This window comes from Oryzias latipes, chromosome 3 (assembly GCF_053564925.1).
Source record: "Oryzias latipes strain Hd-rR chromosome 3, Olatipes_Hd-rR_3.1".
In the NCBI taxonomy this organism is placed as follows: Eukaryota; Metazoa; Chordata; class Actinopteri; order Beloniformes; family Adrianichthyidae; genus Oryzias; species Oryzias latipes.
In genome coordinates this window covers 14320712-14341072 of record NC_136239.1, presented here as the reverse complement: position 1 = coordinate 14341072, position 20361 = coordinate 14320712, and the positions used below count along the sequence as shown (strand labels likewise).

General features: G+C 40.2%; 1 protein-coding gene across 3 annotated transcripts; it reads left to right on the top strand.

The window, feature by feature from the left end:
* The first annotated feature begins 632 nt into the window (after positions 1 to 632).
* On the top strand, positions 633 to 15071 carry bbs4 (Bardet-Biedl syndrome 4). 3 transcript variants are annotated; one of them, XM_078944232.1, is made up of 17 exons: positions 705 to 774; positions 2145 to 2187; positions 2286 to 2308; positions 4182 to 4261; positions 5376 to 5439; positions 6150 to 6261; positions 6450 to 6522; positions 6841 to 6894; positions 6979 to 7106; positions 7932 to 7986; positions 8067 to 8135; positions 8213 to 8365; positions 11999 to 12170; positions 13560 to 13629; positions 13730 to 13874; positions 13949 to 14153; positions 14502 to 15071. In XM_078944232.1, exons 5-17 carry the CDS (start codon positions 5412 to 5414, stop codon positions 14603 to 14605), a joined length of 1368 nt encoding a protein of 455 aa, XP_078800358.1. In that variant the 5' UTR covers positions 705 to 774; positions 2145 to 2187; positions 2286 to 2308; positions 4182 to 4261; positions 5376 to 5411; the 3' UTR covers positions 14606 to 15071. The 3 variants fall into 3 exon arrangements, with proteins under 3 accessions (XP_004066917.1, XP_078800357.1, XP_078800358.1); XM_004066869.4 differs by lacking the exon at positions 2286 to 2308 and having other exon boundaries at positions 633 to 774; XM_078944231.1 differs by lacking the exons at positions 2286 to 2308; positions 4182 to 4261 and having other exon boundaries at positions 635 to 774.
* The last annotated feature ends 5290 nt before the right edge of the window (positions 15072 to 20361 follow it).

The window sequence follows — 20361 nt, the reverse complement described above, 5'->3', positions numbered from 1 at the left end:
TTACATTTTTATTGGATATGTACAGGTCTTAACCTACACAAAGCATACATTGATAAGGGTGGAGATATTCAGTTTTGATTATATATCATGTTCAAGATTTTGACAAATCTAAAACCAGCTTTAATTTAGAGTAAAGGATTCAAAGAGAATTATTTATTGAAATGGGGTAAAATTACCGTTACGTTTCCTCAAAGTAACAAATGGTGATTGCAAATCAGGCAAAAAGTATGTAGTAAACAAAGAAAAACAAACTGGGTCCAAAAAGATTTTTTTTTAATGGCTTCTACTATTTTACTTATTATTCTGATCGGTTTCCATTTTACATAATTTTTTAGGGAGAATTTTATCTCAACATAGGCTAGGTCTTAGGCCTACTCCTTTATTGTAATAAATTATACCTTTCGGAAATGTAAGTTTTTATTTTATTTATTTTTTGACCAGTGGGACCCAAAGAGCTTGTTTTTATGGCCTTTTAACGTGATTTGTTTTTCTTTGTTTTCATTCATTTAGGTAGCAGTGGCCAATGGATTAAAAAACAAAACGGCTTTTAAATCCAATGTCACTTTTTTTAATTCATAATTTTTTTACTTTTGTTAACTGACCCGTTTTATCTTACAAAAAACGCAAATCTCAATTATCTCGTCACGTGGGACCTAAGCCGCTAAAGACCCACCCAAAACCAGAAGAAGATGGCCCACGAGGGCAGCTGTTGTTACCAGGGCAACGGCTTCTTCCGTAGATCCCAAGATGGCGGATGAGGAGAAACCTGCTGAGGTGAGTGCAAAATTCTGTGTTCTCTTTTGCCACTGTAGACATCAACTTGCCACCAGACTGTTTTGACAATGTAACAACATTGTTTCTTAGTCCGCCGCATTGTTGGAACACATTCACCGTTCTACGGCTTTTCAGAACGTTTGTTATTAGCTGCCTTGCTAGCCGATAAGTCGCAGCTAAGTCGTGGATTAGAGCTAAACAACTTCTGAGTACAGCCACAGTAAACGAATCCCCGGGTTCAGGCGGGTTTACAAACTACATAAACCGACACTGCGGTGATTTTGCGCCACAGAGCAGCGTTTTTCAGCCCGCCTGTTCTGAACTTAGAAACCATCTGAGGGGCTCCATCACTATTCCCTCTCCCCTCATTAGTTCTGGACGGGCCGTCAACATTTCACTACAGAAGAGGCCATGACAACCCGCGAACATGGATGTTTCTACTTAAAGCAAACAACTGCACATGCTCACATCTATTGTTTTTTTTTTTCTTCTGGAGTGAAACTTCTTAAGATCTTTTTGTTTAACAGCCTGTGGTTTCGACTCAGTGCGATTAGAAGAAACTACTTGAGCATAGAAATATAGTTTATTCATTTCACAATACAGTTGCATAATCTTACACACAACCTGCTGTAGATGTTCTGTTTAGATGATCTCCACTCAAAAGCTAAAAGCTCAAACTGTTTTCTTGTGTCAAAGTTATAAGAAGTCTGTTGAAAAATAGAATAACAAAGACATGTTAGTTTTTTAGTCAGTGACATATATATTTACATAACACTGAATATTCGGAGGACTGAAATGAACTGTTTTAAAAAGAATCTGTGTCGTCCCACTTTGAATGGATGCACAAGTCTAGAACTTCATAGCTTTTTAACACAATCACATTTTTTTTTCAAAGGATTGCTTAAGAAACTAAAGACTTTCTTCTTATTATGATCATTATTGTTTGCTTTGTTTCACTGAACGTCAAACAATCAACTAACTTTTTGGTTCCGTTTTAGATTTATTAGAAAGAATAAAACATTGGTGTAAACAGACTTGTATACAGACATATTGTGAGCTGCACATCTGTATTGATGAATTAAGCAAACTGAAAAGTTTTTGTTTAGAGCTCAGTCTCTGATCAAAGACAGCTGTGTGGATTATTTCCCATAACTTTTTAGTTTTTTTCACTTATGAGCTTCAGACACATTTGGATGTTTTAAACTTTGATGTGAGCTAAATCACACAGAACATGTTGTCTTTTGTTGCATAAGGATCACCTTTTAAAAAAAAATACTTTGAGATCTGTAAAGAACCTGTTAGTCTTGCTGAATATGAAAATGTTAACAGAATTCAGTTCAGAATGTATTTTTTTTTTTAATCATTTGTAGCTCTCAGCATCTGGTGAAGCCAAGAAACGTCGAGCACCTAAAGGTATGATCGTCTACAAACATATTTAGCTTTTGTCATTTCATGGTAAACACTGTTTCTTCCTTTTAGGTCTAATTTCAGTGTTTTGTTTTTTTTTGTAGAGGTGCTTGGCACTGATTGGCCTGTAGGTGTCACCCTCATCCCACTTATGTTAAACTTTCAGAATGGTTTTCATCCTAACTTCAGTCTGAGTCTGTTCACTCCTTAATACATCATTTAAATGAAGCTTTCACAGCCTTTTTAATGCATTTATTTCTATTAGTCACTTCTCTTTGAAAGTGGGTCATTCCATTATTTGCCGTGGTATTGTAACTTCCTTCCAGTCATCCTTTTACAGGTGGAAACCAAGAAGACTCACTTTCCTATAGAATGAAGCTTTTTATACTTTTTCCCCTCCATTATTTAAAAACAGCTATGGTTTTGTTCTTTTTTTTTTTAATTAACATTGATAACGTGTGCGTGTGGTTCAAGCAATGCTTCATATGATGTGCACAAGTGCATTCTCGATAGATTTCATGCAGATGCAGTTAGATCTTCTGCAGATTTAGATGCTAATTTTTGCTCAAATACCAAATCTTAGCAGCCTAGAGGGAGGATAATGAGCAGTGACAAGGAGTTTTTGAAGTTTTTTGGGGAGAAAAACTTCTAGAATAATTGTCATCACTTTTTTTCTTCATTATGATCTCCCCATGTGTCCTTTGATCTCAGCATGTGTCTTCTTTGCCCTTATCCTCTTTTAAAACTTAAAACGCCACTGAAACACTCGGCGAGCGAAGCAGAGTCGGCTTTAGCCGGATGAAACGCAACAATAGCAGAACTCTTCTGCGTTTGGGAGGAAATTCGTCCCGACAACTATATTTGGTGGACGTCACGCTGGGCTGTTCTCCGCTCCTTTCCATCAGCGATGCATTCCAGCGCTCTTTTCCAAATCGGCTGTGTGCTTTTGTGCGTGCCGAAGCTGGAGCATCGCAGCTGAATCCTGCAGACAAGAATATTATTGCCGTCTCAGCAGGGAGAAAGCCGATTTGGACTCTTCCCCGTTTGCAGATCTGTATGAAGCACATGCAGTTTCATGCTCAAGTGGAGGATTTCTCTGGAGCATCTGGAGTAGGCTCCAGTTTCAGCAGCAGACCAGAGAGTTCTGCTCAAAAGTTGACACATAAGAACACAAAGGGGTTTGAGTCTGAATTGGTGTCTTTATTTTTCCATGTCTCCTCTTGTCAGGAGCGAGCTCCTCCTTTTTCTGAACCTTGTTGTGAACCCCGGAGTAAAAGGTAGTAGTTGGAAGGAAACGGGATTACCTGAAGCAAAGTTGCTTCAATTGAAATGACATTTGCTTTCTGTGGGGAGATGAAACGCCGTGGTCCGCTGGGAAAGGAGGGTTGGAGGGTTGAGATTCAGTTCTTGAGGTTGCCTAACCCCTTTTCTTAAGCTTCGTATTGTGCTGCTCATTCCTTCATCCTCCCGCTCTCCTGTCTTTTCTGTCACAAGCGCCTGACTTCTCAGACACATTGTTGCCCTGGCAACTGGAAGAACATCTCAACCTGCTAAGTCAGATGTTAAAAAGAGAGACGAGCAGGAGGGAAGGGGGGGAAAAAAGCAGCGGATGTAGTACAATTTGCTTACAAGGTGGCATTTGCAGTCTTTGCAGGGAATTGATTAGGACTGAAGCTCTGGGATTTTTAGTTTAAGTGGAAACATCTATGTCACCTGTCACATGACAGACTTACAGGTGACTGCAGAGGTAATGAGCTCTCTGGATTATTCATTCAGCTCTCAATCAAAGAGCAGCTCAGGCACAAATCAGAGCGCTTGCTCATGAGCAGAAGTTAATGAGCAAATATTTGCGATTTGTTTGGTTTGAATTGAATTCTGTGGATTTTGACCCGCAGTCTTACACCTGTTTGCTGTCAGATAAGTGGCAACCAATCCCTGACAACAAAATGTTCTAAAAACACAACAGAAAAAAAAAGGTTTTCGATTATTTGCTCCCGCAGCTCCAGAACTTCCCATCGTGGAGCGGAGAAACTGGCTCATCCACCAGCACTATATCCGCAAAGACTATGAGACCTGTAAGGTAAAGTGTCTTCAGTCTCCTGACTTTTGCGCACAATAGTTTGAAATGAAACGGCTTTGAGCTTGATGCACACATCTGTTCACACAATAAAAGCCTTCCGAGTGAAAAAGTGACGGGAAACGCTGAGAGACGCCTTTATAGAGCTGCCATTATCACAAAGCTCCGCATGAATAAAAACCATTCTGGTCTGTGTTGCCGTATTTTTGGGGGGTTTCAGCATTTTGTGAGAGGAAAAAAAATAACAGACGTAACATTATGTAGGACTTGAAGTCAGTATTTATCTATGATGTTAAAAGATGTCTTCATTTTTTCTAGTCCATAACCCCATAAAGCACGATACATCAAAGAATTGACAGAAAACTCAAATTCTTCAGAATTAAGATGTTTATTTTAAAACCCTTTGAAGAAATCTACAAAAAGATGTTTGCAATATTGTTTTTTTATAAGATATAAATAGCATCAATTTCGGCACGTTGGGGGATTTGATACGTTTTTGCTCACAAAAAGGTTAGTTTAAGTTGTAAAAATATTGACATGAATGTTCAGGAAAAAAGCCCCTGCTGTCTCAAAGATGGCTCACACATTTTTAACATGGTGTGACTGAATTTTAAAGAATTAATTATTAACAAATGTAGCATTATTTCAATACACGGAGTAGTCAGTTAAAAATGAATACCAGTAACTGGGTTATTCTTACTGTAAACTTTTGAAATGTAGCTACACTTCTCCCTGCAAATGTGTGTTTTTCTTTTTTTTAATGGAAGCAGGCATTTAAAAAAGAGAAGGAAAAGGTCTTATACTGCCCCTAGTGGAATGATGATGCACTACAGGGCAGAAAACAGACCAAGTTTTCTATATACAGTGGGTTTTTAAGGGAGGTTTGGATCATGCTAATGAGATAAAGGTCTCAGACACGCCTGTATGTATCACAAATGATAGGAATGGTTGCAAGGGTGAAGTCTTCTTTTTTTTTCTTTTGCAATAAATGCTTTTTTGTTTTCTTCTTAAATGTTATGTAACTTTATCCTCATCTTATTTAAGTTAGTTCTTCACTCCCTGTGTTTTTCTAATCCCTGTTTTTTTGCAGTTAAAGTGAGGTTTTCTCTTTTTGTAGGTAATCATCAAAAACCAGCTGCAGGAGACAAATGGAATGTGTGAATACGCCATTTATGTCCAAGGTCAGCCATTGGTTTTATTCCCTCTTCAACATGTTTCATGCATTGACTGTGTACGAGAGGTGGACTGAGTGACTCCTCCCCCCTCATGTTCCAAACAGGAAGTACTGTACTTGATGGCTCTTAAAAGCCACTATCCAAGAGACTTCTATAGAGAAATTAACGGCTCTTACTCGGTCATTCTATTCATCAGAATAATTATTTTTGCTCTCACATCTTTGTAACATGTTCTTGTTCATCCACTTTTTTTTTCATGATAAATTTTCTGGATTGCAAATCATTCAAGTTAGAGACTAGCCAATCAGATGCTTCAATAAAAGCATGTGGTCTAACTGTTTAGGACATTTGATTGGCAGATTTCATGAAGGCAACTTTCAAATGGTACGGATGCGGCCTTTCAACAAGCTCACTCCTGATTGGCAAGAGTGGTTGCCATAGAAATGTTGGCTCAGACTGATTTGGACTAATCACTGCTTATTGACCACATCTGGCTCCAACATGGGCGATGTCCATATAGCAGATGTCCATATAGTATGGACCTGGATGACATCACACTTGCTCAGTCCACTCATAAACAGTCAATGCTTTCATGCTTGATACCTGGGAAGCTCGACACATTTAACTTCCTCTCTGTTCCCATCCTGTGCTTCTTAATTTCAATGTTACTTATTTGTCCCAAATATCCTCTTTTGTGTCACTCATTTTTTTGCCAGCACTGATCTTGCGCCTCGAGGGCAGAATCCAGGAGTCCCTGGAGCTTTTGCAGAGCTGCGCCATCCTTAATCCCAGCAGCACAGACAACCTCAAGCAGGTGGCTCGATCCCTGTGAGTGTGGCTGCAGCAGCACACAAACCGTTATTAGCTAATAATGCGGCCATTAAAACAGCAATCAGTCACCTATTCTACAACCAGAAAGGAAAACTGATGGACTGTTTTGCATCAGGAAGGCTGTTGTGCATCTGAATGGAGCGGTTACATTTTTCACGGTTATTATTTGTTTGTTCTTCTCGTAGATTTCTTCTGGGAAAGCACAAAGCTGCGATTGAAGTGTACCATGAAGCGGCTCGACTTTGCGACAAAGACTGGGTAAATGAAAGACTGGGGTTTCTGTTTTCTCTGGTCCTGGCGTGGAACACACATGGAGATATGACCCCTCACTCAGAGCCTGCAAATCTGCCCCCCAGCATGTCCAAGTGAAAATGATTCATGGAACAGTGCATGTCGTCATGCCTCTAAACATGTTTCATCTAAGATATCTGAAAAAGGCTTAGAAAACAAAAAACACACCCCTGCATGTGACATTTAATCACACATACAAACCTGTTTTTTTAAACATAATTTTATCGGACCAGCAGCCAACTACAGACCTCGTTGAATGTGCTACTATGCATTTTCTCCCTCCAGGAGATCAGTCATAATCTGGGCGTGTGCTTCTTCTTCATCAAAGACTTCAAGAATGTAAGTCTGCTGGGCGCTGTGCACTACAAATGGAAGCAGATGCCTGGAGGGGCCTGATGATTTTCATCTTCTGTCTCATGTCAGGCTGAAGAACATCTGAACACAGCTCTCCAGATAAACAAACATGACAAGACTTTCATGATGCTCGGAAAGGTTCACTTGGTGGCTGGAGAAACCGACAAGGCCATTGAAGTGTTTAAGAGAGCAGTGGAGTAAGTGAAGTTTCACCACTGATCACTAACAAGCTGTTCCATGACATCAGTGGAGGTTACGGTGTGGAACTGAAACAAACTTTTGGGTTCGGGATCTGTGATTCTCAAGCTACAGACACACTGGGCATGAGATGGGCGTTCCAAAAACATGCTAAATTAGAAAAACCTGTGTCGTTTTCTAAGACATAGTTTCTGCAGAGCAGACGGGCTCAGAAGAGGAAAAAACGTGCATGAACAGAGTCTGCAAGTGGATGCATCAGAGTGGAGTGACCCATCCGCTCTAGTCTCTATGTAACAAAAACGATCTTTATTTACGGACATATTTTTGTCTGCTCCTGCTTTGCAACGATTTGAAAAAAGGGATCCTCAGAAATGCATTTAATGTTCTTCATGTTTGTCCATCATCATCAAAAAATGCGAGAAGAACATGTTCAAAACACCAGAAGCCCAATTTTCTTCAGAGTGGGTCTTTGAACAGAACGCAAGGTCATAGAAAAAGAAAAGAAAGAAAAAGACATCAGGCTCTGTAATAGGGCTCATAACATCTCCTCTCTTGGGGGGGTAAATGAATTAATCAAATGCCCTAATTCTTTTGCCGCTTTTAATGAGACTTACCACTGAGTCTCATTTTAATGCAGATCTGCCTCCTCTAAACCGTTTTATTTTTCTTTGCTGAAGTTATAATTAAAATTCAACAATTGATTCAAAACCTGTCAGATTTTCTGAGTAAGGCAGTGCAGGTTTGTGCAAATAAGTGCAGGCATTAAGTGTAATTACCCACTCCATGAGGGTTAAGGGAACTCTCTCTGTTTCTCTTTCCTTCAGATTCTCTCCAGAAAATACTGAGCATCTATCCACTCTGGGCCTGCTGTATCTGCAGGTTGGTGGAATTTTCTTTCCTTGCAGATTCAAAAAGGAAACTCTAGACTAATGTGACCTTTTGTTTGATTACCTCATTAGCTTAGAAAGTATCAGAAAGCATTCGAACATCTTGGAAACGCCCTCACATTTGACCCCAACAACTATAAGGTAGGAAGGACTGTAACATGTGCTTTGGGATTTCTCTCAGAGCCTCAACAAATTCCCCTCTTGCTGTTTCTTCTCAGGCCATCCTGGCTGCAGGCAGCATGATGCAGACCCACGGGGACTTCGACGTGGCCATGAACAAGTACAGAGTGGCGGCCTGCGCCGTGCCGGAGAGCCCTCCTCTGTGGAACAACATTGGCATGTGTTTCTTTGGGAAAAAGAAATACGTAGCTGTGAGTGATAGGAAAAGATTAAAAAAACCAGACCAGCACACAGATCAGGGCGTCTCACTCTCATTTATATGCAAATGATAGAAAATAAGCCGCTGAAGCCAAGGTCCTCATCAAGGTAGATAATACATGTTTCAGTCAACAGAAGCACAGTTGTATAGGCATCATCATGTTGGACGCATTTCTTTAAAAATGGAACCACTCACTGAATACTTCGGCTAAAAACGAAGCTGGGTTAGTTAGTGATTTGTAAATTGATTTAATTCTGCAGAGACAAGAAAGTAAAGGTGCCACTAGATATAAATATTTTTACATTTTTTAAGCCCAGTTTGAGTCTGACTAAAAACTGACAAATTTTTTTTGAAGACCGTGGGTGTAAGTTTGTACAGAGCAGGGATATATTAAAAGCTTTTTTTTTAATTCTAAGATCATAATAACAATAAAAAAAAATCCACGGTAATAGTTCAGGGGTGTCCAAACTTTTTATAGAGGCCTAGATTTGATCAGGTGAAAATGTTTGTAATAACATTACATACAAATGAAGTATTTCATGAAATGTCTTTGCTATGGGATGCTTTTCATTTCTTCACAATAAACAGAACTGTATCGAAAAGTTTACCAAAATTACAGTGAATTTCATATTTAAAGACTAAAAATACAGGAAAAGTCCAACTGGAAAAAACCTTTGGCCAACGTTAACTGTTAAATATTATTTACCTTTACTCGCTCATATTAAACTTCTAAATTTAAGTCATGTGAACAGGAAAATAACACAAATCTTATTCAGGAATACAAACCCCTGTGGTTTTGATCAGAGAACAAATAAATGTGTTCTCGTTTTACGGCTCTGAAGGTCAAGGATCCACAGACTCCCGCCACAGATTTACAAAATTATTTGGCCAATCACAATCAGGAAATTATGGTTCTTAGAAAGGGCTGGAGGCCACATATTGTTGTTATATGTCATATGACAGAAGCCTGTGGGCTGGCAGAAACTTGAACGAGGGCCACATTTGGCCGGACTTTGGACATGCCTTTAATAGATGAAGTCGTTGCACCAAAATATTTCATTAATAAACCATATTTACTGAGCTGCTGAAATCCTAATCCTACCCAGAGTGCTGTGCAGCCACATGTGTCAGTACCTGATATTTACTCAGACAATGACCTGATGGCCGACAGGAGTCTGGAGCGCAGCTGCTTCGGAGCCTCTTCCATGCAGTTTACATTACCCTGATTGAAACTTTAACAAGTTGGTGTTTTGGTCTGAGGGCAATGAGTGCGGGTGAACACAGTCTTTCAATCAGGGATCATCCATTGCGACCTGAAAAAAAATGCTTGGTCTGTGTCAAAGTCTGTGATAAACAACAGGTGAATTATTTCTAATGAGGCCAGTTCCATTTTTTTTTTACTGTAAACACTGAAAACTGAGACAATCTGAGCTGATCCTCTAAGCCACTGCTGCTGCAGAGCCACATACATGCCGTCTGTGCAATGAGTTGTTGGAGGCCATAGCTTTCTCCTGTTGCAGTCAGCAGAGGCAGCAGCTCCCCGGTGGAACTATAGTCTGTTGTTTTTTCCTCACTTAATTTTCCACCATCTGCTTTCTGACACTTGAATGAAAATGGTGTTTTTAACATGTTCTTGTGGCATTTCTCTGATGATGGAGGACGTATTTAAAGAAAATGAAGCTTACATTTATATTTCTGAGTTTTTCTTACTTCAAGTAATCAACCTGGAGTAGACAAAAAAATGCTGTTTGATGAAACGTGTTTGTGATGTAGAAAATATGCTGGGCGGGCCACAAGCTCCCTGCTCTGCTCTATTCTGACACATCTACCTGCAGACAAAAAGATCCATATGCGTCTTTGTTTTCCTTGTCTGAGCTGGAATGTGGATCCAAACTGTACAGCTGGATAGCTGCAATATTTATCACCATTTTTGTTGGACTGGTAATGTTAGATTGGGGGGGGTGTGAGGAGCTGTAAGCTGGTGGGAGAGAGTGTAAACAGAGAGCTCAGTTATGGTTAATGAGAACCGAGGGCGGGCTTGCTCCACATCAGCAGTTCCGCCCATAACTCTGAGGTAAATTTCTAATGAACTCCTGCTGCTCTGCAGAAACTATGTTCGAGAAAACACCACAGGTTGTTTTGATTTAGCCTAAAAACGGCATAATCATAACTAAAAGACCACTGGAAGCACTTTTACAATAGATCAAAAGATGAGCGGTGTGGGACTTTAACAGGAACTAACCATAGTTTCTATCACTCCAAGTCAACTCTGCATAATGTTTGTGGCCAATATGGCGTCGGACTAGGGGTGTTAGAAAGAATCGATTCGGCAATATATCGCGATAGTTCATTTGGCGATACTTATATCGTTACAAAATGCTGTCAGGGCGAGATTTATTTAATTATTTCTGAGCGTCGTTCAGCGTCTGACTCTTGTCGTCCACTTCACCCTCCGACCGCTAGTTGGCAGCAGAGCACACGGAGCCTCTTTGAGCAGCTCTACTCTGCGCAAAACAGGAAGACTTCGGCCAGAGGCAGCTTTTTTTCTTTTTAAATTAGATACTTTCATGTCATTTTTTGTTAATTTTTCAGGTTTTCAGCTGGAGTTTTCATGGTGGGATTGAAAAGGGTGTGCATGTTCCTTTAAGGCATGATGTTGCCCAATTACTTGTGAAGCTGGGCAGCTTACAAACAGGAGCTAAAGATCAGATCATCACAGTGTAATTACAGTCAAAATGGTTCACTGTTGCCTCTTATCCTTAATCTAACAGTTTAAATGTAAAAATAAAAAGAATTTCAGTTTCTTTTTATTGTCCGTGCTTTTCAGCAATAAAGCTGCCATTCTTAAGTGTACAGTGTGAGCAGAACCTCCAACCACCAGGATTTCAAGCTCACTCTTTGCTGCGTTTGTCTTGTTCTGAAGCAGGCCTCTGTGTGTGACACATTTGTGTTTATCCTGTCCTCATGGCCGTGTTAACTATGGCTTCTATTTGGCACGGGAACATTAGTACAGGGATTTATGGTTGTAGCTATAGTAGAGCTTTACAAATATTTGCCTGAGTCATTAGTCCTGTGTGATTTGGGTTGGACCTCACACCGTGTCACACGGAGGACTGCAGCCCAAAGGTGTCTGACCTCATGTACAGTTTATACATTTGAAAAGTAAAAAACATTCAGCACTGTGGTTGTCCTCATCTGGAAATAGTGAGCTGAAGATCAGATGTAGAGGATTGCTGTTCAGTCTGGTGATAAGCTTTGGGAAAAAGGGTTTTTTATTTTTGTTCTCTAATGTTTTCAGAGGACAGTACGTCATAGTCTCAATTTCATTTGTCTTCAAACATGTTTATTTGTCTCCTTAAATGACAAATTTACATATTTATAGCGAGGAGTTTAATTACAAAGAATAAAATCTTCTATGGACACACAATGAATACAAATGATGATAAAATAACTCAATGACACTTTTTTTTTTTGCATTTGCTCCTCTCCAGAAGAATTTCTTTGCATTCTAATTCCACCTTTACGACTTTGTACCTGAGATTATTTGACCCTTCAGAGGATTCCCTCTCTCACCCATGACTGACAGTTTTTTATTTCATTTCTTTTTTTGCTTTAAAACCCCCAGGCGATCAGCTGTCTGAAGCGCGCTAACTACTTATCTCCTTTTGACTGGAAAGTCTTGTACAACCTGGGTCTGGTCCACCTGACCATGCAGCAGTACGCCTCAGCCTTCCACTTCCTGAGTGCAGCCATCAGCCTGAACCCACGGATGGGGGAGCTCTACATGTTGTTGGCAGGTACACCTGATGGCAGACCTACTCCTTCTTAAGGACAGGAACATTCATCGCAATACGTTAGGAAAAACACTTGTAAATAATATCCCTATTTGATATGATTTTCAAACGAAATATGTAAAAGTTTTCTTCGATATTCCTAATAATGAGTCAGAAGAAACATAATTTATTACCCCAAAATGAAGCCAAAAATAAAGATGGCTCCAAATAATATATTGACCCCGTCAATAGCAGCTAGCTCCACCATTTGCCGCATTAACAGCGACGTCTCCTGCTCCTCACCAGCCTCATGATGTTGTTCTGAGGCGTTCCACTCTTCCACACGTGCTACATTCAGTTCTGCAGGTCATTTGGGGGTGGGGGTACGATCATCCAGTCTCTGCTTCAGCTGGTCCCAGATGTTCTCTATGGGGTTCAGGTCACGGCTCATTGTTGGCCAAACCATAAGAGACACTCCCACTTCCTGAAGTGGAGCTGTTATAGTTGTGAATTGAATCCACTGTTTTCTAGCAGCGTCTTTGTGGCGTTACAGAGCCGGTGTCACTGTCACATCAAAAACTGTGACCTGTCAGATATGCTGACTCCTCCTGCCCCCTTCCCTTGTGAAAGAGCTGCAGCTTTAATGTCAGTGATATATAATAACAATAATCAAAAGCATTATACTGTTTTCAGGCTCTTTTGTTATGATTTCATGAAGTGTGCATTATTAAAAATGAACGCACACTGTAGAATCTGTGGACGCTTTGCGTTGGACGGTTGCTTCCGTGAATTGCCTTCATTTCTGCACACTTCGTCAGCCAGTCCCGCTTATACCATGATCAATTACAAAATAAATAAATATTCAATCAGTTTTTAGTACTATTTTTTTCTGGTTAGGATTGAAAAGATTCAAAAAGCGGACCATTGTTAGGTGGTGCGGTGCGTTGTCACGGTAACATGACAACGCACTGATCTTGACCGCAGCAGCAAAGGAAAGCAATATCTATGCTGATCGTCACAGTGGGTTAAATAAAGTGGGCCGCCGTGGTATCAGTTCAGAGAGAAAGTTCATCTCTTACCGCTTGTTTTTGTTCAGTTGATGAAGCTAAAGTTTGTTTTAAAGAAGCCGGCGCTGTGATATAGAACATGTAAGCTATGTGACCGGAACGGTTGTCACACCCAGCAGCCAATCAGAATCAAGTATTCACCCGTACCATGGTATAAATTGTAATATATATTATCGTCTGATATTTAAAAAAAAAAAAAAACTATATTGTGATATAAAAAATTCTATATTGCCCAGCCCTACCTCCCCATGAACACTGTGTATATGTTCTGAGTAGTTTTTGACAATATCTCTAACTTCTTGTGAGTAGTGTGTGTTCAATTTGTCATTTGTCTTATCTTCACTAGTGGCTCTGACTAACTTGGAGGACGTGGAGAATTCCACCAGAGCTTATGAGCAAGCTGTGAATCTAGATGAGTGAGTTTACTTTGCCTTAGACATGAAGTTGTGTAACCATTTCATCCTTTCAGATCATTGATGCGGTTTGGGAGCTTTCTTTATGATCTATCTCTAACAGATCCAACCCCCTGGTCAACTTGAACTTTGCGATCTTCCTCTATAATCACGGGGACAAGACAGCAGCTCTGGATCAATATCAGGAGATGCAAAGAAAAGTCAACATCCTGCAGGACAGCAGCAGCAACTTAGAATTTGATCCTGAGGTGTGTTCTGCTTCAGCGGCTCTGTTTTTTTTGTCCTTCCTCGTTGTTAATCCTCTTCTCTGATGCACCAACAGCTCATGGACATGGCTCAGAAATTGGGGGCTGCTCTGCAGGTGGGAGAGAGCCTGCAGTGGACCAAACCAGGCAAGGACTCCAAATCCAAGCCTCACTCTGCAACACTGGCCAAAAGCCCAAGCGCTCCTCTTGGCACAAACCAAGCTCTGGGTCAGGCCATGTCGTCAGCTGCAAGCTACAATAAGAACATTCAGCTTCCAGCAGGTACAGTGGCTTCACGGCAATCCCTTAGAAATTAGCAATGGCAAGATTTTGTAGAAACTCCTTTTTTTTACTCGAGCAAAAAACACGCAGCAGACATGCTGAAAGAACAGGGAACAGGGAATGAAATAAGTTTTTTTAACACATTTCAAACATTAATATTTTTAAAAAGTATTGTTTTTTTATTTGACTTTGAACAATACTATTAAATTATTTTTATATTTATTTTTGTGACAATCATAATGACACGATGATGCCAGGAAAAAATGATCTTGATGGTTTTTGGCGTCTAAAATTCCCTCAGAAACGAGAAAAAAGTCAAGCTAAACTACATTTTTTACTTTTTCTTAGGGGTTTCCAAAAGCCTTTTTGCGGCCCCTGATCCAGAGGCCGAGGTTGGGAATGACCCCGGCCTCCCCGCCGACCCTCCCGGCTCCCCACAACCAGCAGTGTGACGGTTCCCCGTCTGGAGCTTGGGAAAAGAAAAGGCGGGCAGAAGAATGAACTCGAAGCCCTACGGTTCTTTCCAGCTGTCAGTAGGTCAGTCGTCTTTGCAGCTTCAACCACAGGAGCGTTTGGGCTTTATTTTTAATGTCACATCTTGTTGGACGTAGAGCTTTTAGAAATATCGACCTTGGACCCTACAGGTTTACGTTTCAATTCTTTTCACATAAAATCTAGCTGCATCCCAGTTACAGTGATGTGACAGATTCTCCTTCTAGTGTGTGGAGGAGAAGCTGCAACAATCACTGTTGATTCTAGCAAACGGAGGCTTCTGACGTCATACATTAGGCTACATGGCTTGTTTCTACCACAGAACTTGAATGTAAAATGCAATACATGCTTTTATATGTGGATAAATGTCATGTGTATAGAGTATTTAATATTTAAAAAAAAAATTATTAAAAAAATGAATTTTGACCAGTGTGTGTTTTCTATTAACTTTGACCTGAAGACTAGAATCGTGTGATAAAATGACAAATAAGAATCTGCACAGAGTAAGAGTTCAACTCTGGACACATTTTACATCAGCTTCTCAAGCATTTAAAAGAAAAACAGAGATTGAGGATTTGTAAAAAACCAGGCCTGTTGCTTCCTCCTGCAAAGTCCTCAGACTGATGCGTGAGTTCAAAACCCGCTGGAGCCCTCTTGTGTCAACAGTGCTTTATTTGACGTCAAATCCTCCTGGCCTGCTTACTAAATAGAGCAGCAAACGAGCATTAGTTTGTACTGAAAGTGCTCAGCAGTTAATTTCCTGTGTAACACCTCTCACCACTTCCCAAAGCACACTATTCTGTCTCTGAAACATAAGTGCTTTAGAGTACATGATGTTAAACAAAACCAAATGTAGCGTTAGCACTGGCCCAATCCTTGTGTGAGGGTGTGCAGACGCCACAGGTGAAACGTACCTGTTCAGGATTTGTTACACTTCTAAATGTGTCCAAGTGTAATCCTAATTAAGCAAAAACTTACTACCGGTACTCATAAAGGCAAAGTATTATAGTAAAATTATTATTTTGATTTCATACAGTGATTTTTTTTAAATGAAATAGTATATATTATGAGAACTAATGCTTGTTAACTTTGGTTGTTTTTATTCTGTTTTTGGTAGTTTGACAGTAAAATTCTGGGACTTCTTAGAATGATCTTGAATTTATGTTCAGGGATAAAAAAAACTGAGCCAAAGACACACTTCCACATGGAAGAAACACTGTTGATCTCTCACAGTGATAAAGAAGTAAAGAAAAAAAGGATCTGAGCAGGTGAATGAAAGAAGATCTTAGTACTGACACTCTAGAAAAATATCGGCTTTGTAGTCTCACTGTACAAATGAAATGCAGAATATTTCTGCGCTGTTGGTGCTCGACTTGTATGAGTGCAGCCTTGAGATATGACCTAATTATACTCGTACAACAGTGTCTCGTGGAAATATGACTATTACTGCATAGTGCTAATCTAGTATATTCAGATGTCGGGATATAAAGGATTTATCATCATCATGAAAATGGACGGGAATTTTACCCCTTTTTTGGAATATTGTTTTTCTATCTTTAAATGTTGCTCTCAGGTCATCTGCTCTGTGTTGCCACCTATTTGGTTCACTGTGATTTTGTCATGTTTCATTTTATTTCTTAAATGTCTTAGTTTCCACCTCTATGCCTGGTCTCCTGCGTTTTGGGTCCGACCCCACTAGTTCTTGACACGGAGCCCACTTTTCATTGATTTCAAGTATTAGTTTCATTTTTACATACATTGGGGTTCTAGGTCATAAAACCCACAAAAACTAGACTTCAGAAAATTAGAATAATTCTAGAAAAAAATCACCATTTACTTCTCTGTTTTTGAAGATGAAGACACATATTCTGCTCACATCAATCAATCCAAATAAAGTTATTTCTGAATGACGTGTTCATCTCCAATGCTTCAACAGTATGGGCGTAGGACCAGGTCCTGATAGGTGATGAATTCTGCATGTTTACTATTTCAAGTCTGAAGGAACAAGACACAATGGTAATTTAAAAATTGATATTGATTTAACAAAGCAACAACAGCCTTCCACCATCTCCTTATGCTGGTCAATGGGTAGCTTTATGGGAGGTTGTGACTTTTGGGGGCCATGTTTAGTCTCTGTATCTTTCCACGGCTCAGCAAAAGGACCTACAGTAGTTCAGTGGCATGACAGGAGCGAGCAGACCTCATTGGTTGGACCCCAAATCCAGATGGACACACATATCAGGACCAGTTGGAGCACGGGCAACACCTCCATGACCATATGAAGCCATGAAGTGATAAGCATACTCCTCCCCTCCTTTTACTATTTGTGTGTCTGCAGACAGGGAACTTCCCTGCTGCCGTGTAATCTACCTAATTTTACTTTACTTTCCACTTCCAAGTGTTTGAGGCTTCCATCAGCCGATTGGGAGTTAAGATTATCGTCCTGTAAGTGTTGGTCAGATTGTACTGATGTTGGATTTCCACTGATTTGAAAATCTTTTTTCAGCTAAATACTCCAAAATTTACTTTATCTTGTGAGTCTCGCTCCAGACTTTTTTCTTTCACGGCTCGATTCTGATATTCTGATACCTGATCAATTATTAAATTCTCCTTCATGATCAATTTTCAAACAGTTGCCACTTCCATGAATTAAAAGGGACGTCATCCATACGTCCCTGCCAACTCTGAGTCCTTGATTGGTTGAAGTTCAACCTGGTTTCACTGTCGGCGTGCATCCATTGGACACACGTGTTGCACATTGAGCCAGAAAACGGTCATGGAAACCTGCGTAGCAACACGTGAACCGAAGAGTTTAGAACCCAGAAGCCAGAAAAAGCACATTTACAGGTGTTTACATAGACTTTTTCCTTTCCTTCTTCCCCATACCATTACTCTACCACCACCAAAAATGCTCCTTACTGCAACAATCTGTGTTCTCCATCTCCTGCTCTATTTGGTCCAATGGACCAACTTCTGCACTTATATCTGTAATCATATTTTGGCTTTAAAATCCATGGACATTAATCTCTATATTATATACATTATATAATACATAATATATCATTATATATATATTAATCTATATTGTATTATTAAGACTTTATTTAGATAAGACTTTATTTATCCCATGAAAGGGAAGTTATTTTAAATTATAGACGCTTTTGCTGGCCGAACTCCGCCCCCATCCTCCTCTTGGACCGATGCTTTGTCATGGACTGCCCCTCAGCCACCATCCGTGTTTAGGCACTGGAGTTTTTTCCTCTTTGGTCTGAGCTCATCCTACCAGCATGCAGGACACCATCGGCCCCGGAACCTAACCACCAAGGACCCATGCATGTTTTGTTGTATCACAAATAAATCTTTTTTTTTTTATTAGTATTCCAAAGATCTCTCCTTATTGAAATTGACAGCAAAGAACTCTGCACAACATACAAAGTAAAAATAAATCGGAGTGCGCAATTATATGAAATGAAATCATTGAGATTTTAAAAGCCATGAGCAAAAACGTCCACAAAATACATTCTCAAGTAGAACAACAAATATTTTGAGATGATCTATTTTTCTGCCAACCCCCCCCCCCCCCCCCCCCGCTCCGTTTCTTTTTCTTTTTTTTTTACAGTTACACCATGAAAGAAGCTGTAGTTCATGGGGTTCAGGGTGCAACAGATGGGTTCGTATCTGCAGAAAACTAGCAGGAAAAAGACAATCCTCATCGCCCAGAGAGCCTTTGTGCTGCACTTTCACGACGATAATCTTCCCGGCTACATTAGTTTTTCATTTTTCACAATGACAGTAATGAGACCTAATTATGTGATTCTGCGGAATCTCGGCTTGTGTTTAAACATGTAATTTGTGTAGCGTAATGACGCATGTAATGCATTCTGCTTTTAAACACTGGCTTGTATTTGTGAGACACAGAAAGAGCAAGGCTTTGCATTTCAATAAAGCTTTTTGATCGGGCAGAATAGTTGTCGTTTTTCAGAAGATAGAGTTTACTCGGAGCTCTGCAGCCACAAATCCGCCCCGCTCCCCCTCCGTTCTCAACTGCTTTCCTAGAGACAACTGAAAGACCTCCCGCTGGCAGCTCAGCACAGCAGCTTTATCAGTTTGTTGCCACCCCCCCCATCCTTAACTCTCTTCTTTTTGTGTCACCCAAATATTTCAACCACAAGCTTGCAAGCAGGGATGTCAGGGATGAGACAGCCATTCATTAGAGGATCACCGCTGGTTGCTTTTCGACAAAGGTTCACTGTTTCATCTGCCATCACTCCGCATGCATGTAAATGAACAGCAATAAAGAGGCAAAAGTGGATGTTGTGCTGTAGCTACAGCTGAGAAAGTCCCTGCATGTGCAGAGCAACACACACAAACATACACACATCATTTCCAAAGTTTTTCTCTTCAAACTGAGACTTTCAGAAGAAAAAAAACTATGACACACACACAGAGCATATCACCACCAATCTGCCAGACCAACGAATTTTCCAGTCTGAATCCACCCCAAGTAAATGCCTATATGCATGTTCCAGGCTTCCGCATTCAAAACTCTCGTGTCAAGTTTTAAAGTCTGTTTTTGGGCTCTTTGTGGAAAATGCGCTCCAGGCTTTTTCTTTCACAGCTCTATTCCGATATGTGAAAGACTTGGTGTCATAGAATTCTTGCCACAAACTGCAATGAATATTTTCTCCAAAATCAAACTTCCAACAGTTGACACTCATCCAAATGTCACTACAAAATTCGAGTTCCTGATAGGTCAAGGTTCAACTGGTTTACTTTTAATGCGCGTTCAATGGCTGCAAATTTTGTACGTAGAGGCTGTTAAAGGACTCAAAAACTTGCTACATGTGAATGTGAAAGTTTTCACGTATATATGAGCATTTACATAGACTTTTCATTGATAGGTCTTGCTTAAACGCACATTGTGAGGGTGGTGTGAATGTAGCACTACTCATGAGCTGTTTTCTCCTTTTCTTTAAGTGTTGTGGACTAAACCCTTCCAGATCAATACTGCAAAAACTGAACAGATGTGATACATTTCTGCAGATTCTCTCAGATTCTCTTACTGGTGAAAATGTAGAGACCTAACATTAGGATCTCAGGTTCTCAAATTCTCTGTACCTGGGCGACAAACTGGATTGAAATAAAAAAAAAGAAAGAAAAAGGGTTGAGAGGGGGGGGGGCATTCCTGAGGAGCAGTGCTGGCTCTAGTCATCTCTTTTGGAGTGGTCTGCTGGAGAAGCAGCATCACAGAGATAAAGAGGAAGAAGCTGGCGAGCCTTCAGGAAGTCCCACTCATTCCCAGGCTGGTCTGTGGACTCAGTTGGGAAGACTGGAGAATGATGAATGCTGGCAAAAGCTGGCATTCAATAAAAAAACAACAACAAAAAAACCGTCTCCTTCCCCTACAGAACACAGTGATGGTACTGAGATCATCGCGGAGAACGCTCAGTCTCACACTCGGTCATTCCACAGGCGTGACATCATCATCACACACAGTCAGTTGGTTTACTTTTAGTGTTCAAACCTAAATGTGATCTGGATCATAAAAGTCTTTCCTTCTACCAAAATCCTAATTGCATCTCTATCTGTTTAATATTGGATTTGATTTAGTTATTATTCATGGGGTCTGAGTAGGGGGGAATGTGAGTCTCTGAACTTTCTAATGTACTTCTCTTTGTAACACTTTGTTAAAAAAATGCTCCATCAATCAAATCTG